Here is a 20,988-nt window from a genome sequence, read left to right on the forward strand (position 1 = left end):
AGGAATCGTGATGTAAATCAATAATACACTGATGAACAGGAATCGTGATGTAAATCAATAATACACTGATGGTCAGGAATCGTGATGTAAATCAATAATGATCAGGAATCGTGATGTAAATCAAAATACACTGATGATCAGGAATCGTGATGTAAATCAATAATACACTGATGATCAGGAATCGTGATGTAAATCAATAATACACTGATGATCAGGAATCGTGATGTAAATCAATAATACACTGATGATCAGGAATCGTGATGTAAATCAATAATACACTCGTGATGTAAATCAATAATACACTGATGATCAGGAATCGTGATGTAAATCAATAATACACTGATGATCAGGAATCGTGATGTAAATCAATAATACACTGATGGTCAATCGTGATGTAAATCAATAATACACTGATGATCAGGAATCGTGATGTAAATCAATAATACACTGATGATGAATCGTGATGTAAATCAATAATACACTGAATCGTGATGTAAATCAATAATACACTGATGATCAGGAATCGTGATGTAAATCAATAATACACTCAGGATCGTGATGTAAATCAATAATACACTGAATCAGGAATCGTGATGTAAATCAATAATACACTGATGGTCAGGAATCGTGATGTAAATCAATAATACACTGATGATCAGGAATCGTGATGTGGAATCGTGATGTAAATCAATAATACACTGATGGTCAGGAATCGTGATGTAAATCAATAATACACTGATGGTCAGGAATCGTGATGTAAATCAATAATACACTGATGATCAGGAATCGTGATGTAAATCAATAATACACTGATGGTCAGGAATCGTGATGTAAATCAATAATACACTGATGATCAGGAATCGTGATGTAAATCAATAATACACTGATGATCAGGAATCGTGATGTAAATCAATAATACACTGATATCAGGAATCGTGATGATGATCAGGAATCGTGATGTAAATCAATAATACACTGATGGTCAGGAATCGTGATGTAAATCAATAATACACTGATGATGTAAATCAATAATACACTCAGGAATCGTGATGTAAATCAATAATACACTGATGATCATCGTGGAATACACGTGATGTAAATCAATAATACACTGATGATCAGGAATCGTGATGTAAATCGTGATGTAAATCAATAATACACTGATGGTCAGGAATCGTGATGTAAATCAATAATACACTGATGGTCAGGAATCGTGATGTAAATCAATAATACACTGATGATCAGGAATCGTGATGTAAATCAATAATACACTGATGGTCAGTGATGGTCAGGAATCGTGATGTAAATCAATAATACACTGATGGTCAGGAATCGTGATGTAAATCAATAATACACTGATGTAAATCAATAATACACTGATGGTCAGGAATCGTGATGTAAATCAATAATACACTGATGATCAGGAATCGTGATGTAAATCAATAATACACTGATGGTCAGGAATCGTGATGTAAATCAATAATACACTGATGGTCAGGAATCGTGATGTAAATCAATAATACATACGTGATGTAAATCAATAATACACTGATGATCAGGAATCGTGATGTAAATCAATAATACACTGATGATCAGGAATCGTGATGTAAATCAATAATACACTGATGGTCAGGAATCGTGATGTAAATCAATAATACACTGATGGTCAGGAATCGTGATGTAAATCAATAATACACTGATGGTCAGGAATCGTGATGTAAATCAATAATACACTGATGGTCAGGAATCGTGATGTAAATCAATAATACACTGATGATCAGGAATCGTGATGTAAATCAATAATACATCAGGAATCGTGATACACTGATGGTCAGGAATCGTGATGTAAATCAATAATACACTGATGGTCAGGAATCGTGATGTAAATCACTAATACAGTGATGGTCAGGAATCGTGATGTGATGTAAATCAATAATACACTGACAGGAATCGTGATGATCAGGAATCGTGATGTTCAGGAATCGTGATGTAAATCAATAATACACTGATGGTCAGGAATCGTAATGTAAATCAATAATACACTGATGATCAGGAATCGTGATGTAAATCAATAATACACTGATGATCAGGAATCGTGATGTAAATCAATAATACACTGATGATCAGGAATCGTGATGTAAATCAATAATACACTGATGATCAGGAATCGTGATGTAAATCAATAATAAACTGATGATCAGGAATCGTGATGTAAATCAATAATACACTGATGGAAATCAATAATCACTGGAATCGTGATGTAAATCAATAATACACTGAATCAGGAATCGTGATGTAAATCAATAATACGTGATGTAAATCAATAATACACTGATCAGGAATCGTGATGTAAATCAATAATACACTGATGGTCACGTGATGTAAATCAATAATACATCAGGAATCGTGATGTAAATCAATAATACACTGATGGTCAGGAATCGTGATGTAAATCAATAATTCACTGGAATCGTGATGTAAATCAATAATACACTGATGGTCAGGAATCGTGATGTAAATCAATAATACACTGATGGTCAGGAATCGTGATGTAAATCAATAATACACTGATGATCAGGAATCGTGATGTAAATCAATAATACACTGATGGTCAGGAATCGTGATGTAAATCAATAATACACTGATGATCAGGAATCGTGATGTAAATCAATAATACACTGATGGTCAGGAAAATCAATAATACACTGATGGTCAGGTGATGTAAATCAATAATACACTGATGATCAGGAATCGTGATGTAAATCAATAATACACTGATGGTCAGGAATCGTGATGTAAATCAATAATACACTGGAATCGTGATGTAAATCAATAATACACTGATGATCAGGAATCGTGATGTAAATCAATAATACACTGATGGTCAGGAATTGTGATGTAAATCAATAATACACTGGAATCGTGATGTAAATCAATAATACACTGATGGTCAGGAATCGTGATGTAAATCAATAATACACTGATGGTCAGGAATCGTGATGTAAATCAATAATACACTGATGGTCAGGAATCGTGATGTAAATCAATAATACACTGATGGTCAGGAATCGTGATGTAAATCAATAATACACTGATGATCAGGAATCGTGATGTAAATCAATAATACACTGATGATCAGGAATCGTGATGTAAATCAATAATACACTGATGGTCAGGAATCGTGATGTAAATCAATAATACACTGATGGTCAGGAATCGTGATGTAAATCAATAATACACTAGTGATCAGGAATCGTGATGTAAATCAATAATACACTGATGATCAGGAATCGTGATGTAAATCAATAATACACTGATGATCAGGAATCGTGATGTAAATCAATAATACACTGATGATCAGGAATCGTGATGTAAATTAATCTGATAATACACTGATGATCATGAATCGTGATGTAAATTAATCTGATAATACACTGATGATCATGAATCTGTATTGGTCACGTGTCTACTATTACAGCCGTTATGTCTATAAATCAATTTGGACTAATTCCGAGTTTTAGCTGTCGCTATGTTTCAACAAGTTAGGTCGCCTTGACGCTGTTCTAAAATAATATCATATATGAAAACTTAATTTTGGAGCTTGTTTACCTTCTCGTCTACATATTGACATTTCTGTCGATCTCTTTTCATTTATTTTCTTTATTTTATTCACAATTTGTAATAAATTTTGCTTTTCGCCTGACAATGTACAATATCAAATGACTATTCATGGGTTTCATGTTTTGAATGTTATTTCTTGAATCATATTGAAGTCATTTCCGTAACCTGTTGCTTGCATGCTTTTAAGTTGAAGTTGGATTTATCTCCCCTGTGTGTCACATTAGAAGAAATCGGTGATCGTAATGTGTATTTATATATATCTTTTAAACTTCCTTTCGGACTTTCACTTCAGAGACCACCAGATATATCGGCAACGTACCGGAAGTGGAACTGAAAACATTTCTAGACCGGCACTAGAAATAGCCGAAGATGCGTCAAAAGTCGCAGAAAAAGAAGAAATCGGTAACTTGTGTATTATTCCTCCTCCTGGTACGAATGGTAAGGACAGTACTTCATATATCGTACTGTATATACTATATGTTGTGTGTGTTTTATTATTACACTTCTCAGTGGAATATATCTCGTCCTGTCGCCTGTTGAGAACAAGTTTACACGGCGGACGTCGTCGATGAAACAGAATATGCCTACTCTTCCTGAACACCTGGTCCTTGTTCATTTTTAGAATACCAATACATTAAACAGAAAGCTGGAAACATTTGAAATGCAGAAGGAAAATAAGACAGGGTGTTCTGAAGGATAAGCGTCCTTTGCTACACAGACGACATCCTATATGAAAATACTATAAATGCTAGCAAGGCTCTATTTTTCACGCTTTTGTGATTTAGAAAACTTTAATCAGCGAAGGCAAAAGTTCCTGCCTGGTGCCGTGGACAGGATGTGGACTCGGTTGGTACGATTTAGTTATGAGACAATGGATGACTTCACAGAGGACATGCCAGGAGGCAAGGAGGAAGAACAATCAGATGGAGACCCCCTCACTGTGAAAACGTAAGTAGTCTACGTGAATACAGAAGAACTGGTTTATGGACTTCAGGAGAGCACGGCATGATATAGGATAATCATTTAAGTTACCGTTAATACAGATTTACATGTACCTGGAAATATTGTGTGGGATCAATCAAGAGACAGGGGGATAACTATATGTCTAATGTAACAATATCGATAGGAGTTGAGAGACAATAAAGCAGTATGATGCAGTTTAATGAGACTAAATTGTCACATTGTTTACCATGCATTGGATTTAGCTTTGTAATACTTAAATTTAGACCGTTCATAAAATTGTGATACTTTTTGAGAAAAATAATGAAGATTGTCGGCATCAAAATGACACTGGTCGACAATCGCTGTTGCGTTTACCGTCATTCGCTGTTTAGATCGGAGATAACTGGAGTTAACCTCGTTTTAACCCACCGTTTTGTTAGAATTTCTCATTTTCCCGCGTCACGCATGCGCAAACACATTGTTTACGCTTTCCAAACGATATTGATATAAATTAATGTTTTGTCGCCCCTATTTTGTTTGGATTTTTTGAAGATTTTAATAAAATGGTTATGCAAACTTTTAACTGTTATAATTAACAGAAAATGTACAACTTTTAAAAGATATGTAGATATTAAAATACTTTTTATCAGTTACGCAATGAAAATTTACCATTGACAACCTGTCATTCACTATTTAGCTGTACTCTATCTATGAAACTCTAAAATTGTATTGAAAGGTACTAGTCACATGTTTCTGCAATAATCTTTGACATTACGCATGTTAGAGACATTGCCAGCCGAGTTTAGTACCTCATATTTGTCGTAAACTGTCATGTTTTAATTCATTCATATAAAGGCATTGTTCAAAATCAAGTACTTAACTGTCTTCTCCAATGATCAGGTATATAGATTCCCTATTTAGATTTTACCTTTTATTTCGATCTAATTTGATATATCAATTAACCTGTCAGTACTTTTTCATGTAACAGTTAGCCCTATATTCTTTTTCGTGTACGATACCGAATAATCAATGAAAGCGGAGATTAATCGGAAACTTAAAACAGATACTTGTCGACAGAAATATACTCTCCTTGTACTTGTTTTACACGTTTTTTTTAATTTACAGTTTGAAAGAAAACATCAACAGATTTGGTATGTAGTTGTGATCATTGTTTTCCTGGTTTAATTGTTATCTGATACATTCATCACATGTGTTAAGTTTAAAGCAATATGGCTTGAGAATGATATTATACTTTTGTGATGCGTGGTTTAATTATTGATGTACCGCAGTTCATTAAAAACTACAAAATTACTTCATTGTGCTGTGAATAAAATATTACACTTTGTTAAAGTGTTAAATCATTGGAAAAGAAACATATACACAATTTGAATTTAAATTAACAATATTTCTAGGTTAAGGTGATAGTATACCAGTTCTATATTTAGAACGCTCTATCATGCAGATAAACATATTGTTCAGTCTACTGTTTATAACTCTAAATTTGTATCAACAAGTGTTATTATACATTTGTGTGTCTTTTATACCACTAATCTAAGGTATCGCACTGAAGCCTTACATAAGTACTGTAAAAGGCGTGAACAACTTGTTGACGTGGAAGTCGCCATCTTACACAGTACTCGTATTTCTGGTAAGTCAAAGTCTCACACAGTACTCTTATTCCTAGTAAATTACCATCTCACACAGTACTCGTATTCCAAGTTAACTACCATCTCACACAGTACTTGTATTCCTAGTAAACTACCATCTCACACAGTACTCGTGGTCCTAGTAAACTACCATCTCACACAGTACTCGTGGTCCTAGTAAACTACCATCTCACACAGTACTCGTGTTCCTAGTAAATTACCATCTCACACAGTACTCGTATTCCTAGTAAATTACCATCTCACACAGTACTCGTATTCCTAGTAAACTACCATCTCACACAGTAATTCCTAGTAAATTACCATCTCACACAGTACTCGTATTCCTAGTAAATTACCATCTCACACAGTACTCGTGGTCCTAGTAAACTACCATCTCACACAGTACTCGTATTCCTAGTAAACTACCATCTCACACAGTACTCGTATTCCTAGTAAACTACCATCTCACACAGTACTCGTGGTCCTAGTAAATTACCATCTCACACAGTACTCGTATTCCTAGTAAACTACCATCTCACACAGTACTCGTATTCCAAGTAAACTACCATCTCACACAGTACTCGTATTCCTAGTAAACTATCATCTCACACAGTACTCGTATTCCAAGTAAACTACCATCTCACACAGTACTCGTATTCCTAGTAAACTACCATCTCACACAGTACTCGTATTCCAAGTAAACTACCATCTCACACAGTACTCGTATTCCAAGTAAACTACCATCTCACACAGTACTCGTATTCCAAGTAAACTACCATCTCACACAGTACTCGTATTCCTAGTAAACTACCATCTCACACAGTACTCGTATTCCAAGTAAACTACCATCTCACACAGTACTCGTATTCCTAGTAAACTACCATCTCACACAGTACTCGTATTCCAAGTAAACTACCATCTCACACAGTACTCGTATTCCTAGTAAACTACCATCTCACACAGTACTCGTATTCCAAGTAAACTACCATCTCACACAGTACTCGTGTTCCTAGTAAATTAACATCTCACACAGTACTCGTATTCCTAGTAAATTACCATCTCACACAGTACTCGTATTCCAAGTAAACTACCATCTCACACAGTACTCGTATTCCAAGTAAACTACCATCTCACACAGTACTCGTATTCCTAGTAAACTACCATCTCACACAGTACTCGTATTCCAAGTAAACTACCATCTCACACAGTACTCGTATTCCTAGTAAACTACCATACTCTACACAGTACCTCTACTACTGGTGGGTCACTAATTACACAGTGTGTGTGTTGGGGGGTGTGGTGTTTGTGTAGGTGTGGAGTGTGTGTGTGGGTTTGTGGGTGTGTGAGTGTGGGTGTGTATGTGAGGGTGTTTGCGAAGAATATTTTTGTATACATCAATGCTATGTATGTGTTGTAGATATATATGTACACCGTTTGGAAAGGCTGGTTTCTCCCTGTTGTCGTCATCATGCTCCTTGCCAGACTTTTCATCACATATCTACAGCATCAGTAAGTTTTTTATTATTTTTAGACAATAATAATAATGATTTCTGACAACAAAGGTTTGATCCTTGCAATTATCTTACTTTGTGGTAAACAATCATATTCCTTAGATACTGTAATAGTTACACATTGCATATAAAGTTATCACAACATAATATACATATACAACATTGTAGTATTCACATATCATTTTCGTGTATCACAACATTATATATATATCATTTGCGTGTAACGAAATAGTTATGCAAGATCCTTGTGATTTTTCCAGTGGCTTCAAAATAGAGTTTACTTACTTTGATCCCGGCACAGAATCTGAAAAGGTAGGTCGCAATCAAATTTAATGAACAATCGCAGAAATAATTAACGACCGGAAAGATTTGAATTGCATCATATCCTCATCCGAAATTATTGTTACGAACTCAAACTCAGATGCATATAAAGAAAGCGTATTTATGATAGACGTTGTTGATAGAATATCACCTTTTTCAGTTTTAAATACTGCATGGATTTAAACCTTCTTTACAGCCTGAAGAGAGTTTGGGGATATCGGACAAGTTTAATCTAGTGTTACAAGTAGCGAGGAAAGTTCAGGTGAGAAAATATTTACAACACAAACAACACTATCGTCGTTTGTTGTTAGCGATATTTTTGAGTGAAAACTTTCCCTCAAGGTAGAATGTTGGTATTAACGGAAACAAGAAAGAAAGAATTGACATGCACAATTATGACGAATACACTAATTTTGTTTAAGTATAAGCCCTGACGAATACGCGATTTCCTACTTAATTGATATATTTGACCAGATTTTATGGTTTTGTCCTAATGCATTGTTGATAATGTAAGTTTTAAGCAATGTAGGTACTTAAATAGTTTTTGACAATTTTATTACGTAATGTAGCATTGCATTGGCTACGTAACGTCATCGGTTGTGACACAGTTTCTCAAAACAACAATACAATGTACGTGACAGTTTCAATTTGAATACACCTGTTAGCACTGGATGATGTCTCGTGATTCAATTTTAATTGCTGACTACTTCCTATTTTTGACATTCTTCAGTTATCAATAAAAGAAGTATTTTCAAATTTGAAAAGCAAACATTTAGCCATACTGTCTATATGAAGTAAATGTGAACAACGCTTTGCCTACTTAACACAATAAAACCTGAAAACCACATTTTGGAAGATTCACTCTCTGTTCTAGAATGGTCTTAAAGGCGCTGCTGATAGCCTTGAAAAAATCAAAAGGTGAGTCTTTGAAGCGTTATTCAGGGATGTCCTAATTAACGCACATCAGCAATGTTTTGTTTGGTTAACACATTGATAAGTAGAGTTATGAAGGTTGGTAACGACAAGTTTGAAGCTAAGGTGTATCTAGAACTCGAAGCATTGGGTACATATATATACAAATATAGCATGTCAATTTATTTCTGTCCTGTAGCTATTGCCCTCATATTTAGACTTTTTAATTAGAATTGTTTAAGATAAATATTCCATAGAGTAATACGATGTTTACCAATAAACTTGTTAAAGTAAATGGTAGGTAACATATTGTTACTGGAGAAAAAAGGTCAATTTCTTAAATCCTAATTTATAATTGGTTAAGTTTATATTTCTTGACGTCTTATTAACAGCCAGGGTTATTTGAGGACGTGCTCGGTTTGGTTGGTTGAGGAAAGCCAAACTTCCTGGAGAAAACTCTCCAACCTGCCTAATCAATAATCTATATTACACCATAACAATGTATTTAAGATGTCTTGTTTGCTCTACAGCTATATAGCTCTTAGCTATCCAATGTACTGTATGTGTGTATGTACAAAACATTATATTTATATTAATATAGAGAGTATTTCCATTTGTGTAATCTTCAACAGTTTATTGACTTGGCGACACCAAGCCACACGACAATTGTTCTTTGGACTGACGTTTGTCTTCATCATGTCTTGTTTCGTGCCGTCAATGCATCTGTTAAGATTAGGAGGTAGGTATTCATACCCTGTTATATGTTTCTTGCTGGTCTTTTTATTCGAAATGTCCAACACCACATTATCTGTTTGTCGCTGTGATAAGTTTATCAAAAGTCATTTGCTTGACAAGTAACACTTCAATGGAGACACTGTTCCTTGCTACATGTATTTATTACGCTATTTCTTTATTGGTGTGTGTTTCATACTATCACAAATATAATGACTTCGGCGAAGGAGCGACGTTGACCGTGGATACTGGTAAAAGGAAGACCATGAGAAATATGGTTATATGATAGGGATTGTGATATCGAGAGGATTAGGTCTGTACTTGCAGATGATGTGCTACTGTTTTAGAGATCGAAGACAAGCGTGTATAGGACATATTGAATAATGTATCAACAAAATTAGCTACGTACAGTGAATTGTTACGCTTTGATATACGACCTTGAATCTGATACACTCACGCGGGAACTTTTCCCAAGTCACTACGCTTTGTATATATAAATATGTGGGTGAAGTTAGACGTTTTTTTAAACTGTACAGAAAACACACAAGATAATTACACACATTAACTTATAAATTTAGATTAAGTCATAGTATAGCCAAATCAGAATTCGCTGATTGGTGTTAGGACCTAACGAAATCCTGTAGGCGTAAACGTCTGGGGTTGGTGTCCCGGGATGAAGTTATCATTAAGTCTCTTATATCTTAGCGGTGAACATTTGCAGTTAAATTACCACTCTTCCTGTTTACTGTACGTACAGTATTAAAGTGTAGTATTTGTTGAATTATGTAGCTTATTAGAGATTTGAGTGGAGGTATTAATGACTTGTTATACGTACAGGTCTGATGTTTGGAGTGAAGGTATTTATTATCAACTACTTCTACAATAAATATCCACGACTACAGCGAAAGTATGACTCTGCCCACAAGACGTGGATGTCTCTGCCAACGGATGTGGAATATCAACAGGAATGTATGAAGACGGAGTTGAACAAAGTAAATAATTCGGGCTTTTGTAACCTCTTGATCACTCGTCACTCACGGGAAAAATATATCAAGTTAACGTTTGAAAAATAGCAGTGAAATTGAGGAAATTATGAAACGTAGAGTGCAAAGTGATAACAACGATACTGTTATTGTAAACGTAGTAACCAAAAATTATATTTTTACTTTTTATTTTTCGACAACCGTTATATCATATTTAATGTCATACCATCAGATAGATGAATGAATTGCTACGAATGGCGTTTATCTGACTCTCTTCCCAAACAACTGCCGACACCACTATCAATGGGAGATAATTTCATTTTAAAACCGACGCATAACCTGTCCAATCTGTGTAATACAATACAATGATGTATTTAATGTCTATTTAACAGTACGTGTTTGTTGAAACCAGGGAGGAGTTAGATGAATGTAGTACAGAAGTTATTTCTAACCAAGACAAACAATTCTGTGAATTGTTTTCACTCCCTCCGGCAGAGTCCCCTTTATCAGGTAAGTCTAAGTCGGCTATGGTATGTAGTATATTTATGATACAAATCTCTAGATTGTAATCACTTCCTAACAGACTGTTTTATCAGGTCCCTTAACAAGGCTGATCTGGGAGCGTTTCCGCATTCCCTTTGACCGTATCCATTCTATCTGGTCACATATGTAGTAGTAGCCTCACGCAAGTCTTCACGTCTCTCTTTTTTTTCAACAAAAGCAAAACTACCCCGACATCATCTAGTAGCCCCTTCATAACGCTTGTCTAACCAGATCTCACACCCTCCTACAGTAATCTCTGTACCATACACTGTTCAGTAGCCCCTTTATAACGCGTTTCTAAACAGATTTCACTCCCTCCTACAGTAATCTCTGTAACATACACTGTTCAGTAGCCCCTTTATAACGCGTGTCTAGTCAGATCTCACTCCTACAGTAATCTATACCATACACTGTTCAGTAGCCCCTTTATAACACGTGTCTAACCAGATCTCACACCCTCCTACAGTAATCTCTATACCATACACTGTTCAGTAGCCCCTTTATAACGCGTGTCTAAACAGATATCACACCCTCCTACAGTAATCTGTTCCATACACTGTTCAGTAGCCCCTTTATAACGCGTGTCTAAACAGATCTCACTCCCTCCTACAGTAATCTCTGTACTATACACTGTTCAGCAGCCCCTTTATAACGCGTGTATAAACAGATCCCACCCCTACAGTACTCTGTACCATACACTGTTCAGTAGCCCCTTTATAACGCGTGTCCAAACATATCTCACTCCTACAGTAATCTGTACCATACACTGTTCAGTAGCCCCTTTATAACGCGTGTCTAACCAGATCTCACTCCTACAGTAATCTCTGTACCATACACTTTTCAGTAGCCCCTTTATAACTCCTGTATAACCAGATCTCACTCCTACAGTAATCTGTACCATACACTGTTCAGTAGCTCCTTTTTAACACGTGTCTAACCAGATCTCACTCCTACAGTAATCTCTGTACCATACACTTTTCAGTAGCCCCTTTATAACTCCTGTATAACCAGATCTCACTCCTACAGTAATCTGTACCATACACTGTTCAGTAGCTCCTTTTTAACACGTGTCTAACCAGATCTCACACCCTCCGACAGTAACCTCTTTAACATGCCTTATTCAGAGGCCACTTTCTCGTATAAGTCTACGAAAGTTTCTTTTTCCCTTTAAAAAATCCTCAGACACATTTCAGTACACTTTTTTTCAAGTGAATCTCAGACGATTTCTTGTTTTTTCTCCGACAATACCCTACACTGGCTCTTTGGACAGTGATCCGTTTCTGAGTACAGTCAGACAATAGATAAATATATCTGTAATCCATAGATACTATAATAATGACTTACATGGCCATACCTGAAATGCCAAAAGGTCACAATGTCTAGAAAGACGGTAAGGTGAGTTGAAAATGGAGTAACATTAAATAATGAATTTTTAATACCCAGCCAAATGCTATCATAATATATGTTTATACAGTTCGTTTATAATTTTCTCAGGCTGGAAAGGTGGTCGACGTTGCACGCTGATAAATAAAGAAAAGGCTTTTGCAGCAGGATTCAAGAATGGCAAGATATATCTCACGAAAAGGTGATAAAGAGTTACTAAAATTTCCTTTGTCAACTTGACCACTTTTTCTTTTATCGCTTATATCTGTTACCATTAGGCCTATTCGTGTATGAGGACGTTTTACGGTCGTCATAGTATCGCATTGATCTCATTTCTTAGTACTATATGAAGCTATACATATCTGATGCTCGTTAGTTTTCCTGTTGATGACATTACTTGGATTGATCAAGTTTACATGACGACTGTCGTCGCTGAAGCATGGGACGCTTACTCTTCCGGAACACCTGGTCCAATTCTCCTGATACTTTTTCAGGAGTCCTCGTGTTAATCGTTCTTTTGTTCATAATTTACCCAAGTGTTAGTTCTCATTTCTTACTGTTACTATTACCATTAAATTATAGCCGTAATTTCTGACCGAATCTCTACAAATATATCAAGTGAATTTTGTTAAATGTTATTTGTGTACGATCTTCATATAATATTACAGAATAATATGTGATTGAAAGAACAACACTCGCCATGGCATTAGAATCTTACTGCAAAATAAGATTTCATGAAACTGGTGGATGAAATAAACAAAAGAATGAAAAATTAAATGAAGAAGAATATTAAGAATAAGAACAGAGGTTCCGGTAGTGTAAGCGTCTTATGTAGTACTGACGAAAATGTAAATGTTGGTCAATTCAAGTAAGTAATGTAACGTGATCAATTGAGAACAACGTTCACATTACCGGCATTATATAACTAGGATTTACCATGATTAACGTGTCGCTTGCTGATAAAGGAGAAGACAAAACTCCTTCCGCAACACCTGGTCTTACACTTTTTAAATGTTCCTTTATTTATAAATTTTGCTCTCGCTCCATCGATTTTAACTTTTAATTATGCTTTTGGTAACACTTCGGTGTTCTGCTTTTGATATATGGTATAGGTATATTAAACATTTTTTTATTCTCATAAAACAGTTAATGTTTACTTATTTCATCTTTTAAACTCCACCTTAAGTCTGCAGCTACAATGAGATTGATGTCGCCATGATATTGTTACATGATATCACAACGATAATGTAACAAGTCACCACGATAGTGCCACGTGATATCCCCACGATAATGTAACAAGTCACCACGATAGTGCCACGTGATATCCCCACGATAATGTAACAAGTCACCACGATAACGTGATATCACAACGATAATGTAACAAGACACCACGATAGTGCCACGTGATATCCCCACGATAATGTAACAAGTCACCACGATAGTGCCACGTGATATCCCCACGATAATGTAACAAGTCACCACGATAGTGCCACGTGATATCCCCACGATAATGTAACAAGTCACCACGATAGTGCCACGTGATATCCCCACGATAATGGAACAAGACACCACGATAGTGCCACGTGATATCCCCACGATAATGTAACAAGTCACCACGATAGTGCCACGTGATATCCCCACGATAATGTAACAAGTCACCACGATAGTGCCACGTGATATCCCCACGATAATGTAACAAGTCACCACGATAGTGCCACGTGATATCCCCATGATAATGTAACAAGTCACCACGATAGTGCCACGTGATATCCCCATGATAATGTAACAAGTTACCACGATAGTGCCACGTGATATCCCCACGATAATGTAACAAGACACCACGATAGTGCCATGTGATATCCCCACGGTAATGTAACAAGTCACCACGATAGTAACAAGTCACCACGATAGTGCCACGTGATACCACGATAGTGCCACGTGATATCCCCATGATAATGTAACAAGTTACCACTATATGTAACAAGTCACCACGATAGTGCCACGTGACATCCCCACGGTAATGTAACAAGACACCACGATAGTGCCACGTGACATCCCCACGGTAATGTAACAAGTCACCACGATAGTGCCACGTGACATCCCCACGATAATGTAACAAGTCACCACGATAGTGCCACGTGATATCCCCACGATAATGTAACAAGTCACCACGATAACGTTACCACGATACGATAGTGCCACGTGATATCCCCACGATAATGTAACAAGTCACCACGATAGTGCCACGTGATATCCCCACGGTAATGTAACAAGTCACCACGATAGTGCCACGTGACATCCCCACGGTAATGTAACAAGTCACCACGATAGTGCCACGTGACATCCCCACGGTAATGTAACAAGTCAACAAGTCACCACGATAGTGCCACGTGACATCCCCACGATAATGTAACAAGTCACCACGATAGTGCCACGTGACATCCCCACGATAATGTAACAAGTCACCACGATAGTGCCACGTGACATCCCCACGATAATGTAACAAGTCACCACGATAGTGCCACGTGACATCCCCACGATAATGTAACAAGTCACCACGATATGACATCCCCACGATAATGTAACAAGTTTGCCACGTGATATCCCCACGATAATGTAACAAGTCACCACGATAGTGCCAGTGAATTTTGACACCACGAATGTTATTTGTAACAAGTCACCACGATAGTGCCACTTCATATAATAATGTAACAAGTCAACGATAGTGCCACGTGATTCCCCACGATAATGTAACAAGTGCCATAGTGCCACGTGATATCCCCACGATAATGTAACAAACCACGAAGTTGACATCATGTAACAAACCACGATAGTGCCACGTGACAAATAATGTAACAAGTCACCACAAAAGAACGTGAAAAATTAAATGAAGAAGTGAATATCCCCACGGTAATGTAACAAGTCACCACGATAGTGCCACGTGATATCCCCACGATAATGTGTAAGCGGTAATGTAACAAGTCACCACGATAGTGCCACGTGACATTAATGTAACAAGTACTGACATCCCCACGATAAAATGAAATGTCCCCACGATAATGTAACAAGTCACCACGATAGTGCCACGTGACATCCCCACGATAATGTAACAAGTCACCACGATAGTGCCACGTGATATCCCCACGATAATGTAACAAGTCACCACGATAGTGCCACGTGATATCCCCACGGTAATGTAACAAGACACCACGATAGTGCCACGTGACATCCCCACGGTAATGTAACAAGTCACCACGATAGTGCCACGTGATATCCCCACGGTAATGTAACAAGTCACCACGATAGTGCCACGTGATATCCCCACGATAATGTAACAAGTCACCACGATAGTGCCACGTGACATCCCCACGATAATGTAACAAGTCAACGATTTTCCCCACTAATTTAATAGTATGATATCCCCACGGTAATGTAACAAGTCACCACGATAGTGCCTGCTTTTGATATATGCCACGTGATATCCCCACGATATATTACGATACATTTTTTTATCCCCATAAAACAAGACACCACGATAGTGCCACGTGACATCCCCACGGTAATGTAACAAGTCACCACGATAGTGCCATGTGATATCCCCACGGTAATGTAACAAGAAACCACGATAGTGCCACGTGATATCCCCACGATTATGTCACAGCCACAATGAGATATGATGTAACAAGACACCACGATAGTGTTACATGATATCACACCACGATAATGTAACAAGACACCACGATAGTGCCACGTGATATCCCCACGGTAATGTAACAAGTCACCACGATAGTGCCACGTGATATCCCCACGATAATGTAACAAGTCACCACGATAGTGCCACGTGATATCCCCACGGTAATGTAACAAGTCACCACGATAGTGCCACGTGATATCCCCACGGTAATGTAACAAGTCACCACGATAGTGCCACGTGATATCCCCACGATAATGTAACAAGTCACCACGATAGTGCCACGTGATATCCCCACGATAATGTAACAAGACACCACGATAGTGCCACGTGATATCCCCACGGTAATGTAACAAGACACCACGATAGTGCCACGTGATATCCCCACGGTAATGTAACAAGACACCACGATAGTGCCACGTGATATCCCCACGGTAATGTAACAAGTCACCACGATAGTGCCACGTGATATCCCCACGATAGTGCCACGTGATATCCCCACGATTATGTCACATGATATTTAACTCTTACTCTAATTCTAAGGAGATCATTTTTTTCTTTTCAGTTTTGTCTGTTTTGAAAGAAAAACATCACCGTCGCCAAAAAATATTGTAATTCCGTTAACAGATATTGTCAAGTTCCAAAAGGTAAGCCTACCAATACCTGCGGATAATTATACAATTAATATGGCGGTTATAGCTACCTCAGGCTTTGATGTAGTCTTAGATTTCCTACATATAAACCGACTCTGTTACTGTAATATGTATAAATAGCCTACTTTCAATTCATATTTCCTATAATTATTCGTTTTGTGGAGAACCAAAATATTGAATAATGTTTCCCTATTCTGTCACGTTTTAATTTAATCGTTATTTTATAGTATAGAAAATAAAGTGTACATGCTCGACTACGGGACTAAGAAGTCCATTAGATATACACAAGGGAGACAACTCCAATGTATCTATAATTACCTAATGCAGTTGACTTCATGCTATCATTCCTGGGTGTGTTGTAAATATACAATGTTGTACCATTCATCACATATAAGTAATTCTTTGGTAAAACAATTTCACCACGAGCATGGTTTCTTTTCAGTGACCGAGTCTGTTTGAATTCCCGTTGATTCGTTTTTGTGCTGATTATATATCATTGTTTTCTTTTATTATTTTTCGGTTGAATTTGAAGACTATAAATGCTGTCGATGAGTTAGATATCCTGGTGTTACTTGGTGAACTGCCAGCATGCACTGCTGTGTTATTTCCGAGTCAGAATTCTAGACTCACTAAAGGATTAATTGCCATTTCCTTGCTATCATTATGACTTTTCTGTATCCAGGTTTGATATTGTGTAACATGTTGTAAACCAGCTCAAGGTTAACACTCCGGATGATGCATTGTAGTTCACTGTTGTAATTGTGTTGACAATAGTGGAAAGAAGTTTTTGGATGTTTATCCATGTGTATAACGAATGTTAAATGGAGGGAACTGCACTTAAAGTGAAGTTAATGCCGGGTTTGATTTACGTAAATGATGACAATTTTACCGTTCAGTTTAATTTGTTTGATTCTAAGTATTTAGATATAAACTAACTTCGGAATTAGACGTTTAGATTTTAATTCTAAATTCGCTTGATGTTTAGAAGTTGATACAAGAGAGTATAGATCTACCTTACACTTTTTAACCATGACTTTTCGTTCTTCTTTCCTGCTTATATTCCTAATGATGCGTATCCCCAAACATCTTATTTTCAGTATCCCGGTCCTTGTTTTTTGGTATATCTTAGTCCTGCATTGTAAAGATATTAATGGTGTCTGTGCTCGTTTTTAAATTATTCTCTGCAGTATTTGTATTATGTATCAGCAGTTTTATAACAAGATTGTGATAATGACTGTAAGGTGGCGATTTTAAAGTCTATATTAAGAAATAAATTTTGTAACATAACCAAACCATAGTGTAAATATGTGAATGTGAATACTCCTGATTCCGATGATATTTTATAACACTTCGTCCTGCTTTATTCTAACACCATATTTATGTCGCTATAATGATCATATTTAACTTCTTCATGGCGGGATCAATTCTCGTTAGATATAGAGAGCTATGAACAAACAAGAGCAATTGTGCGTCTGCCTATTGGCAGCTGATCGTAGAAATCCTGGCAACACACATAATGTTTTTATCGTATAATGATTTTGGCTTATGTTACAATATAATAACAAGCTACCATAGATAGCAATCAGAACACCCAGCTTTAAAATTATCAAATTTTGAATTTTATTACGTTACCTGAGACAAAACCTCCTGGCACCTATTGTCGTCGCCTCTTGTCCGGCGTCGTAGGTCGTGCTCTCGTAATTTTTTAACATTTCCGACTTCTCCTAAAAAACTCTAAACCGATTATAATGAAATTTTGTAGAACCATTACCTAGCCATTTATGAATCAGAAAAGTGAATTATATGGTGCCTATCCCGAAGGTCCTGAGGGGCGGGGCCAAAAGCGGTCAAATTACCTCATTTTTTTTTATAAATCTTCTTCTCAGCACTAGATATAGTAGGATCAAATGTTCTGTGGTAATGCAAGCGCCATAAGGTGCTTAGGTGTCTCTCATTTCCCTCTTGTATGGTGTAAAGTTTGCTGTAATTTATATGAGAAAATTGTATTTTTGAGCATAACTTTCTTTATTTTTCATTGGAAATAACTTGATAAGAATTATAGGATGTCAGGTTTGATTGAATGCATATATTGGCACTGACTTACTCTGAAGAAGGACTTAAAACATTTCAATTACGTCTTACAATCATCAATGTTACAATTTCTTTTGACACTTGAAAGCTACTTACCCTACAACCTTTATATTCCATATCGATTTTCTCAGGTGATCGTCTAAGCTACTTGGCCTTATGTTTTATTTAAAATATTTCATTCATAACTAACAATATTTATTGTGTGTTTCTTTGTTAAGTTTCCAGCTCATCTGTCAGAAATATCCGAAATGCATGTTATTCCATACCATGGCATAGCGTCCGTTGTCCGGCTATCATCGTCGTATTCCTTTCAGAAACTGTGTATTTTTTTTTTTCTAAATCTGGTCAAACGTTTCAAACTGTATGAAATGAATTACAGTTAGCCAATTTTATGGTCACTGATGTCAAATATGAAAACAACCAGATGTTATAAGAAGATGGTCGATTGTGAAAGGAAAAAGTTTCATATTAATTGTTCTTAACCAAATCACCCAGTTTGATATAGGGCAATACCGTTCTTAGATACAGTGCTGTCAGATTTGTTTAAACAAATGACCTTGACCCAATGTAAACGTTAATGCGATCATCATACTAGAGGGATGGAGGTTTCCTACATGAATAAAAACCTGATTAAACATAGTTAATTTTTTTAAATCTGCAGAACATGTGAGCGATACTGGACAATGGTACCTTTTGTTATCTATTAGTATAAATCATTCTGTCCTTTTGTATTTAATACAGTGTTATGTCGAGTCACAATGTCAACTTTACTCCACTGGGTTGTCTGTTGTGCATTGTCTTATTAATATTGTTTATGATACGTTGATCAGACATAGACAGCTGTGAGTTCACTAGACTAACAATTCTAATTATTTTGCAGTGTAAGCCATACGGTTTACTTCCAGGAAATGGAATGGCATTGGAAATAGTGGTAACAGGAAATAAGGTGCGTAGTTCTGTATCGGTAGCTACACATGTATAATTATCTGTGCTGGAACACCGAGTAGATGTGATACCTTTTACACAACTCTGATATATAGAAGGTGTAGAACATTTTCTCTCTTGAAATTGAATTAGTCAGAATGGAATTGCCTTTCCGTTTAACTGTCAAAGTATGTTCCTTGAAGACGTTTTACAAACCACAGCGCCAAGCGGTTTAAGAAAGCCTGTCAGTGTTCTATAGAACACGTTTCAGTCGCCAATCTTGAGATAGTTTTAGTAATTAGTATGACACCTTCACCACAAACCTCCTAATGAGACGAGAGGAAATCTGTGAATCGTCGATCTTTTGGGATTCTAGGTTATACTTTAGAGCCTCCGACCGTGATTGTTCCCAATAACCAGAGCCGGGGATACTGTGCAATATCAAATGTTCAAAACGGTTTATGTCTAACGTCATTTCAGTAGTAAAAATTATCGTGGTTACCCCACAAGAGTGCACTTCATTCTTAGTGTTGTGTTTTATTTTCATGGTGAGGGTGAAGAAGATATCGAAATTATTCTACTCAAAAAACATTTTGTGCTATACAGTATACCTGCTAGTCTTTAATAGATACCAGTGTGCTCGTTATCCGATCTAAATATATATATATATATATATATATATAGGTGTCTGTATATCCATTCTAAATACCAACACACCAAACGACCTGTTCAAAATACAAACACATCAATTGACCTGTTCAAAATACAAACACATCAATTGAATTGTTCAAAATACCAACACATCAATTGACTTGTTCAAAATACCAACACATCAATTGACTTGTTCAAAATACCAACACATCAATTGACCTGTTCAAAATACCAACACCTCAATTGATCCGTTCAATATACCAACACATCAACTGACCTGTTCAAAATACCAACACATCAATTCACATGTTCAAAATACCAACACACTAAACGACCGGTTTAAAATACCAACAAATCAAGCCACCTTTTCAAAATATCAGCAGA

General features: G+C 36.6%; 1 protein-coding gene across 1 annotated transcript in view; it reads left to right on the forward strand.

Moving 5' to 3' along the window:
* LOC132549635 (GRAM domain-containing protein 4-like) overlaps positions 1-20,988 on the forward strand; it is a 29,702-nt gene that overhangs the window by 5,799 nt on the left and 2,915 nt on the right. Inside the window, exons 4-17 of the mRNA XM_060213585.1 lie at positions 3,914-4,023; positions 4,407-4,569; positions 5,689-5,714; positions 6,120-6,211; positions 7,627-7,718; positions 7,981-8,032; positions 8,238-8,303; positions 8,916-8,959; positions 9,586-9,692; positions 10,523-10,677; positions 11,061-11,178; positions 12,706-12,796; positions 16,851-16,932; positions 19,910-19,975. Of these exons, the coding sequence (XP_060069568.1) occupies positions 3,914-4,023; positions 4,407-4,569; positions 5,689-5,714; positions 6,120-6,211; positions 7,627-7,718; positions 7,981-8,032; positions 8,238-8,303; positions 8,916-8,959; positions 9,586-9,692; positions 10,523-10,677; positions 11,061-11,178; positions 12,706-12,796; positions 16,851-16,932; positions 19,910-19,975 (1,264 nt within the window). The remainder of the gene's footprint in view (positions 1-3,913; positions 4,024-4,406; positions 4,570-5,688; positions 5,715-6,119; positions 6,212-7,626; positions 7,719-7,980; positions 8,033-8,237; positions 8,304-8,915; positions 8,960-9,585; positions 9,693-10,522; positions 10,678-11,060; positions 11,179-12,705; positions 12,797-16,850; positions 16,933-19,909; positions 19,976-20,988) is intronic.

This window comes from Ylistrum balloti, unplaced genomic scaffold, assembly GCF_031769215.1.
Source record: "Ylistrum balloti isolate Yb309-2 unplaced genomic scaffold, AGI_CSIRO_Ybal_v1 Utg370070, whole genome shotgun sequence".
NCBI classification, from domain to species: Eukaryota; Metazoa; Mollusca; class Bivalvia; order Pectinida; family Pectinidae; genus Ylistrum; species Ylistrum balloti.